Here is a 15,977-nt window from a genome sequence, read left to right on the forward strand (position 1 = left end):
GAGCAACGAGCTTCCCCGCCCCCATAAGCAAGTATGTGCTCAGGATAATAAGTCTGTGACCTGACTAGAATCCAATACAACGACCGATCCTTAACCGACATGGACATGGAAAACAGTGTAACCAAGCTATACCCCGTTGACCGCGGGACACAACCTCTTACACTCACCAATACCCGTACCATATCCATGTCCGGTCTCCATTTCCTTTCACCATTTTATTATAAGAGTAATATTAATAATCACATATTATGAGTAACTGCAGGTTACTCACGCTACCGAAAAGAAACCTAAGCATAACAGCTACGCGGCCTAAGCTAGTAGAACTCATAGGTAGGTATATCTATGCATGTAGTTTCAACAATAAGCCTGTAACGTAATTGCACATCACATATATATATCCAGTGATTATTCAAAATAAGGGTTATGCACCGGGGCTTACCTTGGGTAGGAGGGGTGTCATCTCAGTCAGTCAGTGGCGGCTCCAGGACCTCCTCCTGCACGAGGATCTCCTCCTTGTACTCCTTGATCACCTCCTCGAACTCATGATCTCCGATGGTCACGATCTCCGCCAACTCGTTCTCTACATGCATGCGATGATGATGCAACACTTAGCATTTTGGCAACAACAACTCTTAAAATAAGAATACACATGATAACTACTAAGCTAGCTCTAATGACTAAGATACTAAGCTAACTATCATCTTCATCAAGTAAAGTGTTGGATTCAACTAACAAACACCTAACTTTACAAATGAAGGATATATCTATACTTTTACTAATGATTTAATGTATATTTGAAACAAAGAGCATTTAACTACCCTTATGTTAAGTCTATTCTAAAGCTATAAAAATTATAGTGAACACATAATAATACCATGAAGCTACTGTAAAATTTTCAAAGCTAAAGCTATCACCATTTTGCTACAAAAAAATCCAACAATATTTAACCTAATAATATTAAGCACTCTCAAATGATTTAATAGCTCATGGTATCAACAAGTATATATATGAACTAAATACACTAATAAATAGAGCATAATTTTAGAAACTTAACAAAATTAGTTTCACAATTTTTGGATACCTACATGATTTTATATTAATTACCAAAGTTTAGCCCAGAATTAAAATGAAAAGTTATTTCTATTCTCCACCAAAAAGCTAAACTAATTTCTGCCCAACACGGCCCACACGCGACGCAGCGCGCGCGAGCGCCTGATGGCCCATGGTGCGGCCCATGCGGCACCAGCCCACGCACGCGAGGCGACCCGTGGCGAGAAAGCCCGCACGCGCTGGCACATTAGCAAAAACGCCCTCGCGTTATTAGAAAATAGCGCGAACACTACACGTACTATTTCTATAGACAACGACTTTGCAACGGAACCCTCAGATCTTTCTCCTCATTACAATGGCAAGGTCCCTGCCCTCCCCCGCGTGCTCCGGCACGGCGAGCGGTGGCATTGGCGCTTGCGCCAGCCACACGGGACCCACACTAACCTATCTACGAGGCCGACGCTCACCTAGGGTTTGACGCGAAGCGATGGGCGGTGGTGGCATGAACGGGGTGAAGCAGAGCGGGCTCTCCCTAGCGGCGGACGACCTGCAACGGCGATAACCGTGTTCCGGCGAGCCACAGTGCTAACAAGACAGTAGAGATAGGGGATAAGCACTAGAGACACACCGCTAACCCCGTCGAAGTGGTGGTTCGGCCGGCGACTACCTGAGCAGTGCTGGCCACGTGTACGCGACAAGCACGGCGATGAGTCACGGTGGATACGACAGCATCAGCGGCAGCGGGGAGGCGGTAGCGCTCCCACGGGCGTGCGCACAGTGAAGAGGGAGCCAAGGTGAGCTAGTGGTGTAGAGGAATTTGTGTGGGGTGAAGTGGTGTAGGCTAGCCACGACGCGGGCGGTGCCGGTACATAACGACATGGTGGCAGGTAAAGCTCAAAAAATTGAAGCTCGGCTGAGCCACAATCAAGGCGGGGTGGGGTCGGCTGGAGAGGGGGCATGAAGGCAGAGATGCGAGCACGAGGAATTGATGAGAGGTGCTCGCTCTCTGACTCGTCGTGACGCGACTCGATGGCGGCAAAAAGTAGAGAGAGAAGAGAGAAAGAGAGAATTGGAGCGCGACAGTGGGCTTGACTCGTCCTTGCCTTAGCGGGACACGAGCGGCGAGCTCGGGAGGCCCACGCGCCGGCGCTACAGACAACGTGTGCGCGCGTCCGACCGGCATGCCCCGCGCGCCGCAGTGCCATAAATGGCATGACGACGGCGGCTAGCCCACGTGCGCGCGGCAAAGGCGACACGCACAGGGCCGGCAACAGCGTAGAGATGCAGCGGACCGGCGCGGACGCGACGACGATGTGACGACAGCGGCAGCATCGTGACGCGAGGAGCGTCGGACGCGATGGCAGCGCAGCGCGACCACGGCGACACCCAAAATGGCAGCGTAAGGCAGAGCAGCAGGGCACGGGGCCAGTGGCTCGCTGCGGCTGGCCTCGGCCAAGCCCAGGTGGCTCGATCGGCCAAGTGCGGCGGCACGGTTGACCATGCGGGACACGGCCATGTGCGCGGCGTGAGAAGGCCACGCGGTGACTGCGCACCCGGCACCAACCAACCCGAGACAGTGACACACACTAATTTTAAAGCGTTCAACACGACCAAACGATTGCTTTAGGATCTAAACCATCTTAACCATGCTCAAGATGGCACATAAGACTACCAAATTGAGTTATAACACTACACCACTCCTTAACCCAATCTCTCACAATAAATTGCTAAACATAGCAGTGTCTAACTGTTGGCAGACTTGAAAATTTCTAATTTTTTGAGCTGGATTTGTTTCCAAGTTCCGTTTCTAGACTATTAGAAATATTAGCTAGTAGCATTATTTTTCGACCGTAAGTATTTCACTGTCATCTACAAAGTTTGTACTTCCAACTTTATTAAGGTGACACATATATGTTCTATAGCTTTTTTGCTTAATAAAAATGAGTTTTCAACCTTAAGTGATATAACATGACTATTAAACCAACTTTCGTTTCGCATTTTTGTTGCGTTTCGAGTTACGGAAATTGATATACACACTTTATTACATGCATTAACACATAAACATGATGTCCATGATATGTTTTAGTAAATGATTTACGGTATAACACCGAGGGTGTTACACCTGCCCACGGCCCTGAGGCTGCCCCGTGTCGCGCTCTCACCTACTCGTCGTGTCTGGTTGTCGCTGCCCCGACCTGTGTCCTGCTCGATGCGCCGTCGTCTTGTTTCCTCTCACGGCACGAGCATGTTTCACTGCTTGCCGCGGGCACTGAACGAGGCCACAGCCACCTTCGCCCAGCTCACCGGCGACTCGTGCCCGAAAAAAGAAAGCGAGCAAGGAAGAAGAAAGAGGCAGGGGCATAACGGACATTTTACCACTCTTCTCTCTCCTTGAATGCTAGAAATAAATATTTTATTAGGTCTGATGTTCACCAGTAAATTTGACAAGAAGTAGAGTCTTTCAGCAAACTGCTCTATTTTGATATCCAGCAACAAAGGGAGGTCAATTTCAATGTCCCGGAGCAAATTTTGCCTTATTATATATATAGGTACACCGGGACACAGAAATCAGAATCGGACAATCTAAGCGTGAATCCGGAGGAGATTAGGTGATGGACAAAAAAAATATGGCAAGAAATTTTGCCTTAGATATAGATATAGATTTTCCTTTCGTGTTTTGCCTGACCACGGCCTGCAGGGCAGCATTTTGTGCTTGTGACTTCGCTTCCACCACAGCAAGGTGGCAGTCGTACTCTTTTTTTTCCTTCTTTTTTTTTTGCGAAGGAGGTTGGTCATGGTAGTGGGTAGTGGTAGCGGCAGTTGCAGTGGTGGATCCAGCTCCGGTGGAAAGCGACAAAGGGGAGTTGATAGTAATAATAGCAACAACAGCCGAAGGGGTGTGACAACGTCCATATTGATGCTTGCAGATGTGCTGTTAGCACTCAGAAGTTAGACCCTCAGTGCCTAGCACTTTGAGTATTTTTGTTGCATTGCCATGCTGGGTATTAGATAATGCTGGAAACTATACTCTAGTAATTTTCGTTTTCTCTGATGTGTCTCGGTAGCAAGCCGCTGTTGTTAGAATGACAATACTGCAAGTTGCAGATGCGGTCTGTTGTGCTGTGGCATTCTATTTGTGTGTCAAGCTTGAATAAAGGGTGTTGTGTTCGCTGCTGAAGAAGTGTACTCTTTTGCCGTGTTCAGTTAATTCAATGTGGTGGGTAAAATGAGATGTGTCAACCAATCACAACCTCTAGATTAAGACGTGAGCAACAAGATTTGCTATATGCCTTTGATCATTATTAATCTTGATGATTTTGCTAGTGAACTCGTGATCAACTAGCGTCGAGATGACAAAAGTGATCACTCAAAAAGTGAATTCAGTACGTGCTGATCATCTTGATGTGACTTGTCAATTTGTTGGAGTGATTATTCTGTTCTGAGCTCTAATGTGTTTGGCCTTGCTGTGTGAAATGCTCTGAATGATGAAATTCTCTAGAGAAATGTTCTGCTGTTAGTGCACTTCAACATCAAGTTTATCACAGGTAAAGTAATCTTTTGTATAGCCCTCATAGCATCCATCTGCCTATCGTTTGCCGGGAAGATGACAATGAGTGAAATAATGTGGCTATTTTCTTTGCCTATACTATTCTAATGCTTATTAATACATGTAAAATATGAACGAAAATTCAGAATTTTTCAGACTCTGCGGTACATAACATCAGTATTTCTTTTGAGCAAGTACGTAACATCAGTATGTGATTGGAGGGGAGAGAAAGAAAAGAAAAGAAAAGAAAAGAAAAAACAGTCAAGAGAGAGGCGGGACAATTGGGGCTCAGTAGCGCCCAGCAGACAGCAGTGGCTCAATTCAACGGCGACCGCCCAGCAGCACCTGTGCCCGTCGCCTGGCCTGCCCAACCACCAGCGCGCGCGCACGCCACCGCCACCGCCCACCAGCTCCTACCCTCACACAACCCAAGGCACAGTACACGCGGCTCCGTCCAGTTCACGAGAGTGCTCTGCTTGGACGCAGCGCGCCGCCCGCCCGTCCATGCCTCTCCTCCTCGCTGGGCTACTAGCCCCATCACCCGCGCACCGTCGGCATGTCCCACCGCCTGAGCGCCGCACGCGACCGGTGCTTGGAGCTAGAGCGCGTCATCGCCGGCCGTGCCCGCTCGGGAAGCCTCGGCCTCAACGACGCGCTCAAGCTGTTCGACGAATTGCTTCTCCACGCCAGGCCTGCTTTGGTCATCGCCTTCAACCATCTGCTCACCGCTGTGTCTCGTGCCTCGGGACGGCGCCCCTCCACCTCAGAGTCAGAGCTCGTCGTCTCCCGCTTCAACAGAATGATCCGTGAATGCGCTCTGACGAGGTGGTTCCCAACCTTTGCACCTATAGCATCTGCTTCTGCCGCATGGGACACCTGAAGCATGGCTTCGCCGCCTTTGGCCTCATCCATAAGACGGGCTGGAGGGTGAATGACATAGTCATCAATCAACTACTCAAAGGTCTCTGTGACGCAAAGAGGGTGGGCGAGGCCATGGACGTTTTGCTCCAAAGAATGCCTAAGCTAGGCTGCACACCGGATGTGGTGTCCTACAACACCATCATTAATGGTTTCTTCAGAGAAGATCAAGTGGACAAAGCTTATAGCCTGTTTCTTTACATGATGGATACAGGGATTCCACCGGCTATTGTGACATAGAACACAGTAATTGATGGCCTGTGCAAAGCTCAAGCGATTGATAGGGCCGAGGGTGTCTTTCAGCAGATGACTGATAAAGGTGTCAAGCCCAACATTGTGACGTACAATTGTCTGATCCATGGATATCTCTCTATAGGAAAGTGGAAAGAGGTGATTCAAATGCTCAAAGAAATGTCTGCACATGGTCTTGAGCCAGATGTTTTTACTTATGGCTTGCTGCTGGACTATCTATGCAAGAACGGAAAATGTAGAGAAGCTAGATTTTTTTGATTATATGATTATGAAGGGCATTAAACCTGATGTAACTATCTATGGTGTTCTGCTTTATGGGTGCGCCGCCAAAGGTGCTCTTGCTGATATGAATGATCTCCTAGATTTGATGGTAACAAATGGTATTTCACCTAATCATCACATCTTCAACATATTCTTCGGTGCATATGCTAAAGGTGGTATGATAGATAAGGCAATGGATAATTTTAACAAAATGAGGCAGCAAGGGTTGAGTCCTAATGTTGTCAGCTATGGAGCACTAATAGATACACTATGCAAGTTAGGTAGGGTGGACGATGCTGTCCTTAAATTCAATCAGATGATCAATGAAGGAGTGACTCCTAACATTGTTGTTTTCAGTTCCCTAGTTTATGGACTGTGCACCATTGACAAATGGGAGAAGGCCGAGGAATTATTTTTTGAAATGTTGAATGTAGGGATACGCCCTAACGTGGTGTTCTTCAGCACATTAATTTGTAACTTATGCAATGTAGGACGGGTCATGGAAGCCCAGAGGCTCATTGACTTGATGGAACATGTAGGCGTAAGGCCGAATGTTGTCTCATATACACCGTTAATATATGGTTATTGCTTAGCTGGAAGAATGGATGAAGCGAAGAAGGTATTTGATGGTATGGTTTCAATGGACCTGACACCTGATGAAGTTACTTATAATACTTTGCTTCATGGCTATTGTGAAGCTCAAAGGGTAGACGATGCATATAGCCTTTTCCGAGAAATGTTGCGCAATGGCATTACAGCTGGAGCTGTGACTTACAATACTATACTGCATGGTCTGTTTCTAAATGGGAGATTTTCTGAAGCAAAGGAACTCTATCTCAATATGATCAAAGGTGGAAAAGAGTGGAACATTTACACATGCAACATAAATCTGAATGGGCTTTGCAAAAACAATTGTGTTGATGAAGCATTCAAAATGTTTTAGAGGCTGTGTTCTAATTATTTCCAACTTGACATTATTACTTTCACCATTATGATTGGGGCTCTGCTCGAAGGTGGCAGAAAGGAAGATGCAATGGATTTGTTTGCTACTATCTCTACTCATGGTTTGGTTCCGAATGTTGTGACCTACCGGTTAATAGCAGAAAATCTCATAGAAGAAGGGTTGCTAGAGGAGCTCGATGGTCTGTTTTCAGCAATGGAAAAGAGTGGTAATGCTCCAAACTCATGTTAAATGCTCTAGTTAGGAGGTTGTTGCATAGAGGTGACATAAGCAGGGCTGGGGCTTACCTCTGCAAACTTGATGAGGAGAATTTCACACTTGAGGCTTCTACAACTTCTATGCTTATATCACTTTTCTCGAGGGTTGAATATCAGCACCATGCAAAGTCTATGCCTGAAAAGTATCGTTTCCTCAATGAAGCGAACAGTTGAGTGTTGACAAAAAAAAAAGGTGAATTCAGTTTTCAACTATGCTGATACATCTTCATATGTCATCTAATTTTCTGACCTGTTCTGTTGTCTTCTTTGTTTATAAAGAAACACTCTCGAGAAATGTTATCCTATTAATGCACTTTGGTATCAAGCTCACCAGCTCAAGGAGTCAAGTTATCTGGTGCCAGTTATATAAGTATGTTTAGAGGGGGAAACAATTTACAAATTAACGGGTGTTGCAGCATTCACTCCTTATTGTTGTATATTTTTGCAAGAGATCCTGAAGTCCTGGGGATAAAATCAATCATCTGGACCTCTTTATCCCTGATGAAATCGTATATTTTAAAACCTGTATCGTCCCCTCACTGTTAGCAGTGGTTACTGTTTGTAATTATATGGATTAAGAGAATAAGAACAAGCTCTAACAATCACGCTTCTGTTGTTTCATATAATACTTTTGATCTTTTTTAAGGTTTTTGTTTCTATATTCACCACTTCTGGACGGGCTGCAAGGTAGATAGAAATGAATATTGTTTGTACATGGCAATTTCATGTATATCTACATGATCTGCACGCTCATCGCCTAGTACATGCCCAACATGTCAGTTCCTTCTGTTATCATTCCTCTGTCAATTTGTGGAGTTTCACCGGTGCTTTCGAGGTATGTTGTAAACTCAAAAGTGTGTTTGTGATCTTTCACAATAGACGTTTCCTATTTATGCAGTGTGGGCATTGTCTATTATTAGCGTGCTGATCATTTGTTTGTGAGTGGTAACATTGGTCTTGCGAAGTTTCTCTTGTTGACATTGAACATGTAACCAAACAACATTGCATATTGCAGTATAGAGGAGCAGTATGTCAATATTTTCCATGCGATACTCCAAAGAGGCACTTACTATCTCATGCATAGAATTGTTCTGAATTCTGTTTGATAGCAGTTCTTTTCCGCTTAGTACTCTGTTCTTTTGTGATTCTAGTAGGATTTCGCTCAATGCTGCTGCATCTGTGATATTTCTTTTCCTTTGAAACAAAAATCAAGTGCCTTGAATGCTTTTTTGTTTTAGAAGAAAGGCTTGTGCTTATACTTGGCACTATTTAACTCATATTCATTAGAGAGAAGAAATGGTTGCATCAGTGTGCCATAACATCCAGTTGTTCAGTACATGATAAAAGTAGTAATGGAGAAATTTGGAAGTGTATTGTGAGACCCCACTAATGGGCCTTGGGCCGGTCTGATGGTGGGCTAGGCCGAATGGCAAGTACTGTAGCATGGCTTTGGTGGTCGGTTACTGTAACTTCACGAAACACTGTAGCTATAGGAATTAGTACCACATCGGAACCTGGAGGGGGTTGAGCCAACTTAAAAGTCTGAGCTCCGGAAAGCTAAAGAACTTCGGTTTAAATATTTTATGCGAAGCGAGGATGAAAGCGCAAGTGAGTTAATTAGTAGGTGTGGTCCATTCAACGTGTAGAGTGGATCTTAGCCGTCTTCTCGGGCTGCGGCGTTACAAATGGTATCAGAGCCAACTCTCGTGATTTCACAGATATATGGCTCAGGAGCTCGGACAGGCTGCGCATGACTCCTGTGAGAGCATGGCACTTGGGCCGGGGAGTTGGGAATATATACGTGGGCTAAGAGAGTTAATCTTGGACATTTGTCCCGTTTAGGTAGGTTGGTTCGACCCTCGACGAGGACGAGTGGTGGGTGTATGTGAGACCCACTAATGGGCCTTGGGCCGGTCTGATGGTGGGCTGGGCCGAACGGCAAGTACTGCAGCATGGCTTTGGTTGTTGGTTACTGTAGCTTCGAGGCTCAGGAGCTCGGACAGGCTGCGCATGACTCCTGTGAGAGCATGGCACTTGGGCGGGGGAGTTGGGAATATATACGTGGGCTAAGAGAGTTAATCTTGGACATTTGTCCTGTTTAGGTAGGTTGGTTTGACCCTCGACGAGGACGAGTGGTGGGTGTATGTGAGACCCCACTAATGGGCCTTGGGCCGGTCTGATGGTGGGCTGGGCCGAACGGCAAGCACTGTAGCATGGCTTTGGTTGTTGGTACTGTAGCTTCGCGGAACACTGTAGCTACGGGAATGAGTACACATCGGAACCTGGATCCAAACCAACCTAAAAACCTAGCTCCTGGAAGCTAATGAACTCCGGTTCGAATTTTTTACGCGAAGCGAGGATGAAAACGCAAGAGAGTTAATTAGTAGACGTGATTCATTCAACGTGTAGAGTGGATCTTAGCTGTTTTCCTGGGCTAGGGCGTTACATGTATCAACCGTCAAAAGCATTGTCTCTGTTAAAACACATGTAGTTTATTTAGTATTTGCAGCTCTGAAATTTGTATGAAAAGAGAATCTATGTTGTATGGTCCAATAGTGTGGTGAAATGATACGGCTACCCTTCCATCATTTCTTTTTTGTTTTTCCATTCCATCGAAGGTCTTAAGATCAGCCCTTTGAGCTGTTGCAGTGATATTTCCATTTTTTTAATCCATGCTTTTCCTTGGTTTTTTGCAGATCCCTTGTCGCCAATGTTATTCGTGCTGGGCGTGGACGTGCTCAACAGGATTATCTCGTGGACTGATTATCAAGGTTCCCTAACCGACTTGGGCTGCAATGCCATGCGATTCTGGGCCTCTACGTAGACAACCTGGTGCTCTTTGTTGCCCCTAGGATGCATGCAGGATCTCACGGTTTTGAAGACATGCTTGGACATTTTTGGTGCAGCAAGCATCAGGTCTGTTCACTAATAATTTGGATAAATGTGTGGTTACGCACTAATAATTTGGATAAATGTGTGGCTACGCCACTCAACTGCTCGGGGGCAGGGACGCCGCGATGGGTAGGGTTTCAGCGAGCTTTGCGGGTCCTATTCCCTCATCTCTTCGGCGAGCTCGAAGGTAATGGGCCAGGTCTGTTTTTGTACGTTTTTTTTTTGCTGTTTCTTCCATGTTGTAATGGGTTTTTTGAGATGTTGTAACATATGATTTTCGAATGTTGCAATGGGATTTTTGGGTCGTTGCAATAGATGTTTTTGCGATATTGTAGTACTACTGTTTGAGATGTTTCAGTATATAATTTTCGATGTTGCAGCACATATTTTTTCGATGTTGCAGTACATGTGTTTTCGATGTTACAGTACATGTTTTTCGATGTTACAGTATATATTTTTTCGATGTTGCGGTACATGTTTTTCGATGTTGCACTACATGTTTTTCGACGTTGCGGTACATATTTTTTCGATGTTGCGGTGCATATTTTTCGTTGTTGCATTACATATTTTTCAATGTTGCAGTGCATGTTTTTCAATGTTGCACTATATATTTTTACGATGTTGCAGTATTTATATCCCGATGTTGCACCACATAGTTTTTCCATATGTTTGCAATGTTGCAATTGAAGTGTTTCGTGCTCTTTTGAGATAGGGGCGTAGTGGGAAGCGGAGGACAGGGGCGGGTTCCGTTCTACACGCAGGGGGCGGGCAAGGTTCCGCTCTATTTCGTGCGGGGGACGGGCGGGTTTTGGAAGCGGACGGGCGTCCGGACATACAGGCGCTAGAATCCCCGTTAGGACAACCCTGTATGCAATGCAATCCCGGCCGGTGCACTTGTCCATCGCGGTATGCCTCTCATGATCCTGGGCTATTGAAGCAATTGACAAGCATCGTACGGCTTTGATTTAGAGCAGCACAGGCTCTGTGAGTGGCGGGTCCTGTCGTGTCGCTTGGGGCATTTCTATCCCTAACCAATGAGGCAATGAGACTGAACATCAAGTCAAGCAGCGCGCTCTCGCAGCCCCTGCCTGCGCACTAGTTATTTTTGTCTTGGTCATCGCCGCCCAAGATGAAGCAGTCAAGACGCTGCTTTTCATCGAAAGATGCAGCTGCGTGTGTTATAACTAATGCAATGCAATGCAATGATGCAAGTAGTAATTTGCACGATGACTACACCTAAGAGTTGTTGTGTGCGGGTGCTTATCATGGCAAGAAGGTTAATGTACTATGCCTGTACACTCTAGATGCAGCAGGTGGCGCTCACGAACGACCCTGCCTGCAGAGAAGTACTTGGCACTTGGCAGTGCCAGCCTCTGTTGTTCTGTTCACTGTTTCTTCAACATCTAACGACGCCTTTGTGTAGAGCGTAAATCCGTTTGATTACTAGGGTCTCTTTGGCACGGCTTATGCCGGTTTCAACCTCATCTATTTTGCGTAAATCGATGCACTGTAGCGTGAAGCCGTTTTATAAGCCGGGGTTAAAATGAACTATAAACCAGAAAAAACCAGTTTTTCTGGCTTCACCGACTTTGACTTCACCGGTGAAACCGTTTTGAATGAGCGTGTGACAAAGGAGGCTTTAGTATCTTGCGTTCTCGTGTAGCCGTGTGTTTGCAGGAAGTTACAACGTACTACAAATACAGGGGCCATGCTGCAAAAAAGAAAGAAAGAATAAAAAATAACAAAATATGTTGCTGCCCAGGATCGAACTGGAGACCTTCAGTGTGTAAGACTGACGTGATAACCACTACACCACAACAACTTACGTGCCCCCTCTTTCGAATAATTTAATTACATAACTTTTTTACATATATGGTAGACACAACTAAAATGCCGATAAGAAATTGCGAATTGCGGGCACGTACTGCTCGTTCTCCGATTCCCTTGCACTTTTCCTTTTTTTTTTGTGCGGAGAGAGACGAGGAGGAAAGAATCTGAGTGAGTGCTGAAAGAGGACGAAAATAAATATCTGACAAGAAGAGAAATACTCTCCTACTCGTCGTAGAAAAGATCCCAACTCGCTTTCAGCCAAGATCGTCTTTTCCCCTGCTGCCAAGGTCCAACCAAACAGGAGGCTTGGATAGGGCTCCCGGCTTTTCTATCCCTCCCTCTCCCTGTCCGTTCCTTCACTCCCAGTCCCAGCTCAGCTGCCATTGCTGCTGCAACACGTACAGCACAGGAGGAAAAATAAAGAGGCTGTACCTGTACGCATGGGTTTGCAGATGATCCATGGCAGGCCATGCGCCTATTGCTGCCCGTCGTCCTCCTCGTCGTCCTCCTCCTCGTGGATGATGCAGGCCCTGCCCCCAAAACAGTCTCACCATCCATGTCAGTGCTCATCTGCTCCTCAACTCTAATTACACCTGCATTTCCTGCCATCATCCTGTGCTGTATGTAATTCTCTATCGATTGATGACATACTAGAAGATTACTGTTGTGACGGACTGACGGTAGGTAGGTAATGTAACAGTAACACCTTCCTTTGCTGTTGTTCCAAAACGAACTAACCAAGGACATGCATGCATGAACTCGTGATTGACTCTGTTTCTCTTTTTTTTTCATTCCAAACAAAACGAAGGTCATGGTCATGATTAAAGATGGCAACGGGGACCCGATACCCGATACCCGACGGGTATTTGATCCATTAGGGGACGGGGATGGGATCATATCTTTACCCGCGGGCATCTAAATGGGCAAGAATCCATACCCGACGGGTATAGCGGGTACGGGAACGTTCCCTGTTTACCCGTCCCCGTTACCCGTTGGGGAACCCGACTATTTGAACTGTCATGCGAGTATTAGGCCCAAAGGAGCTCAACATAGATATTTTGGTCCAAATATGAACAGTCATATATATAGTTTGTGTGTTCTAGGAACCCTCGTTTAATTTTTCCCCACCATCTCCGCCAGCAGCACAAGCACGCCTGTCTCACGAGCGCTCGTGCCCCTCGCTTCCTCAGTTCGGTCTCTATGCCACCTTTGCTCGTCCTCCTCGCAACCTCGCTCCTTCTCCTCGGCATCTCCGAGACTCCGACACTTATACCCGGGTGAAGAAGAAACGTCTCCGATTGCAAAGCTGCGACCCCAAGTGTCCTTGTTTATCGGGTATGCAGTACCCGTCGGGTATCTGTTACCCGACCGATACCCGACGGGTACGGGGATGGGCAAGAATCTATACCCGAGACAGTTAATGGGGATGGGGACGGGATGAATTCTCCGTAGCGGGGAAGAGAACGTTCCGGCGATACCCGACGGGTATATACCCGTTGCCATCCTTAGTCATGATCGACTGAATCGATAGCGTGTTCTTGCCATTTCTGCGTTGTTTACAGTGAATGGAGGGAAGCCAATTTTCTCTGAATCCCTTGCAGCACTGGCCATGCATCTCCTGCTAAAGCGTCGCAGAGACCGTAGCAGCAGGGACATTGCGTCTTCAGCCGGCGTGCTCCAAATCACAGAGAACAAATCAGCTGCGGCCAACTTAACAAAACACAAGGTCCTCCATCTTCATCACTCTACGATCAGAAAGGTCTTTCTTTCCCTTTCTGTTTGTTCTTGGTACTGACACAAAAAAAGTATTTTTACAGTCAGAATTGCAGGTGATGAGTGCAGAAAGGAAGCTCCTTGATGACGCTCTTGACAGAACTAGTGTACAGTATGACAGCTGGATAGATGAAGAGACATCATTCTGGATGGACAGGGATAACACGAACAGCAATTTGCAGTACGGTTTGTTAATGCAGAACCTTCAGGAGTTGGAGACGAGTTTGGATGGTAAAGACTTGAAGACGCTGGAGAATGACATCCTTGCACACATTGAGCAGCTTGGAGCTCTGAGATCGTTTAACGCGTCTATGAACAGGGCCACCCTGCTAGACAACCAAACACATGATCAACCAGACAGCTCTCTGCTTGACCACCAAATCATCAAGTTTGATCCAGAGACTCCACTGGATGAGGAGCAAGAAGGTAGCGAAGTAGTCGTCGTCCGGAGTGGCAAGAGTCAAGAGAGGAAGCTGAGAAGAATCAGAGCGTCAGAGAAAGGAACCAGGATCTCAGTGAAAGTGAATCCGCGAAGACCCAAGAAATCATCCCGGAAGGCGAGTAGCAGCCAGTTTATATCAGAGTGGAAAAGTCACCCAGGACGAAGAAGGATCATTGTGCGTGAGCAATCAGCACTGCTAGCGACCATCAAGGTACTACTACTATGTAGTACATGTCATGTCAAGCAGCATTTTATATATATCTTTATTACTGGTGAATTAGAATTACATACGTTACAGCAGAGAATTGAATGTCAAATTAAATTGTTCAGGCTTTTGGTTTGGTTTATTTGAGTACTGTTTTTATATATACATACAATATGTTTGTTGATCTGCATGCATGAAGGAATGTGCAAGCCTTGAGAAGATAAGGGAGAAGATGGTGAAGGAAGGGCAGGAGGTGAGCTACCACAGGTGGGCAGAGGCTGCTGGTGTGGACGAGGCAGAGCTGATGAGCAGACTGCAGGCAGGCTACTGCTGCCGGGAGAGGCTGCTGGTGACCACCGAGTGGCTGGTCAGGTGCATCGCAAGATCATACACCGGCATGGGGACGGCATTGGACGATCTGCTTCAGGTTCATATATCTAAACACAGCACTACTGCATCTTCATCAGTCACCATTCTGATTATGTGTGACTGAAGATCTTGGTTATTGTTGGCTTGAAATGGCATCGACCTCTGCAGGCTGGGAAGATGGGCGTTCTTGACGGCGCGGAGAAGTTCGACACCAGAAAGGGGTGCAGGTTCTCCACGTACGTCAAGTACTGGATCAGGAAAGGGATGCTCGCTCTCCTCGCTGAAAATTCAGGAGTCACCCTGCTGCCTGTACGCCGACATGTTTTCAGTTTGCTTCCTATCAGCAATTTAATTTTGCCACTGAACTGATCACGAGATTCACAATGCAAGTGCAGGCAAGAATGGAGAGCATCATGCGCAAGGTGAAGGAGGCGCGGCGCGGGATCCGGTACAGCCAGGGCAGGAACCCGTCGGACTCCGAGATCGCCGCGGCCGTCGGCGTGTCGGTGGCCAACGTGAGGCTGGCGCGCAAGTGCTCCCGCAGGCCCGTCTCGCTCTACTCGGAGATCGGGATCGGGCAGCACGCCAAGTTCGCGGAGGTGATCCCGGACGAGGCGGCGGCGTCCGCGGAGGCGCCCGACGAGGCGGCGCTGTTCCGGGGCCAGCTGAGGGAGCGGCTGCTGCTGGTGCTGGGCAGGCTGCCCGCACGGGAGGGACACGTGCTGAGGCTGCGCCACGGGCTGGAGGACGGCCGGTGCAGGTCGCTGGAGGAGATCGGCGGCATGTACCGCGTGTCCAAGGAGTGGATCAGGAAGATCGAGAAGTCCGCCATGGCCAGGCTCAGGGACGACGACGACGTGCGTCGCGACCTCCACGACTTCGTCTGCCGCTTCTGATTAATGCACTGCAATTGTAGTTTCAGGGAATAATGATGTACGACTTGCGGCAGTATCAGGGCATCAGGCTGAAACTGAAGCTGTGCAGTATAGTACAATACAGACACAAATTATACAGGTATACATACATACATGATAGAAATTTTTTTACATGATAGAAATTTGTGATCCGTCACGCTGGGAATGTTTGAAAACGAAGGAAACCTTATTCTGGGCAGTAAATTAAATTAATTGAGCTGATGATGGTCATGACATTGTAGATAGGGGGTTTATATTAGGAAAAAGTCTACTTAACCCCTCAACTATCGGTGGCCGTCTACTTCA

General features: G+C 46.9%; 1 protein-coding gene, 1 non-coding gene and 1 pseudogene across 5 annotated transcripts; 2 read left to right on the forward strand and 1 right to left on the reverse strand.

Moving 5' to 3' along the window:
• Window positions 1-5,153: 5,153 nt before the first annotated feature.
• Window positions 5,154-7,420, forward strand: LOC136511379 (protein Rf1, mitochondrial-like; annotated as a pseudogene).
• A 4,467-nt stretch (window positions 7,421-11,887) lies between these two features.
• On the reverse strand, window positions 11,888-11,960 carry TRNAV-UAC (transfer RNA valine (anticodon UAC)). The gene has a single exon. It is a non-coding gene; the product is annotated as a tRNA-Val (tRNA).
• A 363-nt stretch (window positions 11,961-12,323) lies between these two features.
• On the forward strand, window positions 12,324-15,845 carry LOC136513451 (uncharacterized). Of its 4 annotated transcripts, none has more exons than XM_066507453.1 (6): window positions 12,324-12,526; window positions 13,531-13,727; window positions 13,798-14,394; window positions 14,588-14,815; window positions 14,926-15,066; window positions 15,153-15,845. In XM_066507453.1, the coding sequence occupies exons 1-6, from the start codon at window positions 12,409-12,411 to the stop codon at window positions 15,651-15,653; spliced, it is 1,782 nt and encodes a 593-aa protein (XP_066363550.1). In that variant the 5' UTR covers window positions 12,324-12,408; the 3' UTR covers window positions 15,654-15,845. The 4 variants fall into 4 exon arrangements, with proteins under 4 accessions (XP_066363550.1, XP_066363551.1, XP_066363552.1 ...); XM_066507454.1 differs by having other exon boundaries at window positions 13,531-13,694; window positions 13,786-14,394; XM_066507455.1 differs by having other exon boundaries at window positions 13,531-13,694.
• The last annotated feature ends 132 nt before the right edge of the window (window positions 15,846-15,977 follow it).

Source organism: Miscanthus floridulus, chromosome 16 (genome assembly GCF_019320115.1).
Source record: "Miscanthus floridulus cultivar M001 chromosome 16, ASM1932011v1, whole genome shotgun sequence".
Taxonomy (NCBI): domain Eukaryota; kingdom Viridiplantae; phylum Streptophyta; class Magnoliopsida; order Poales; family Poaceae; genus Miscanthus; species Miscanthus floridulus.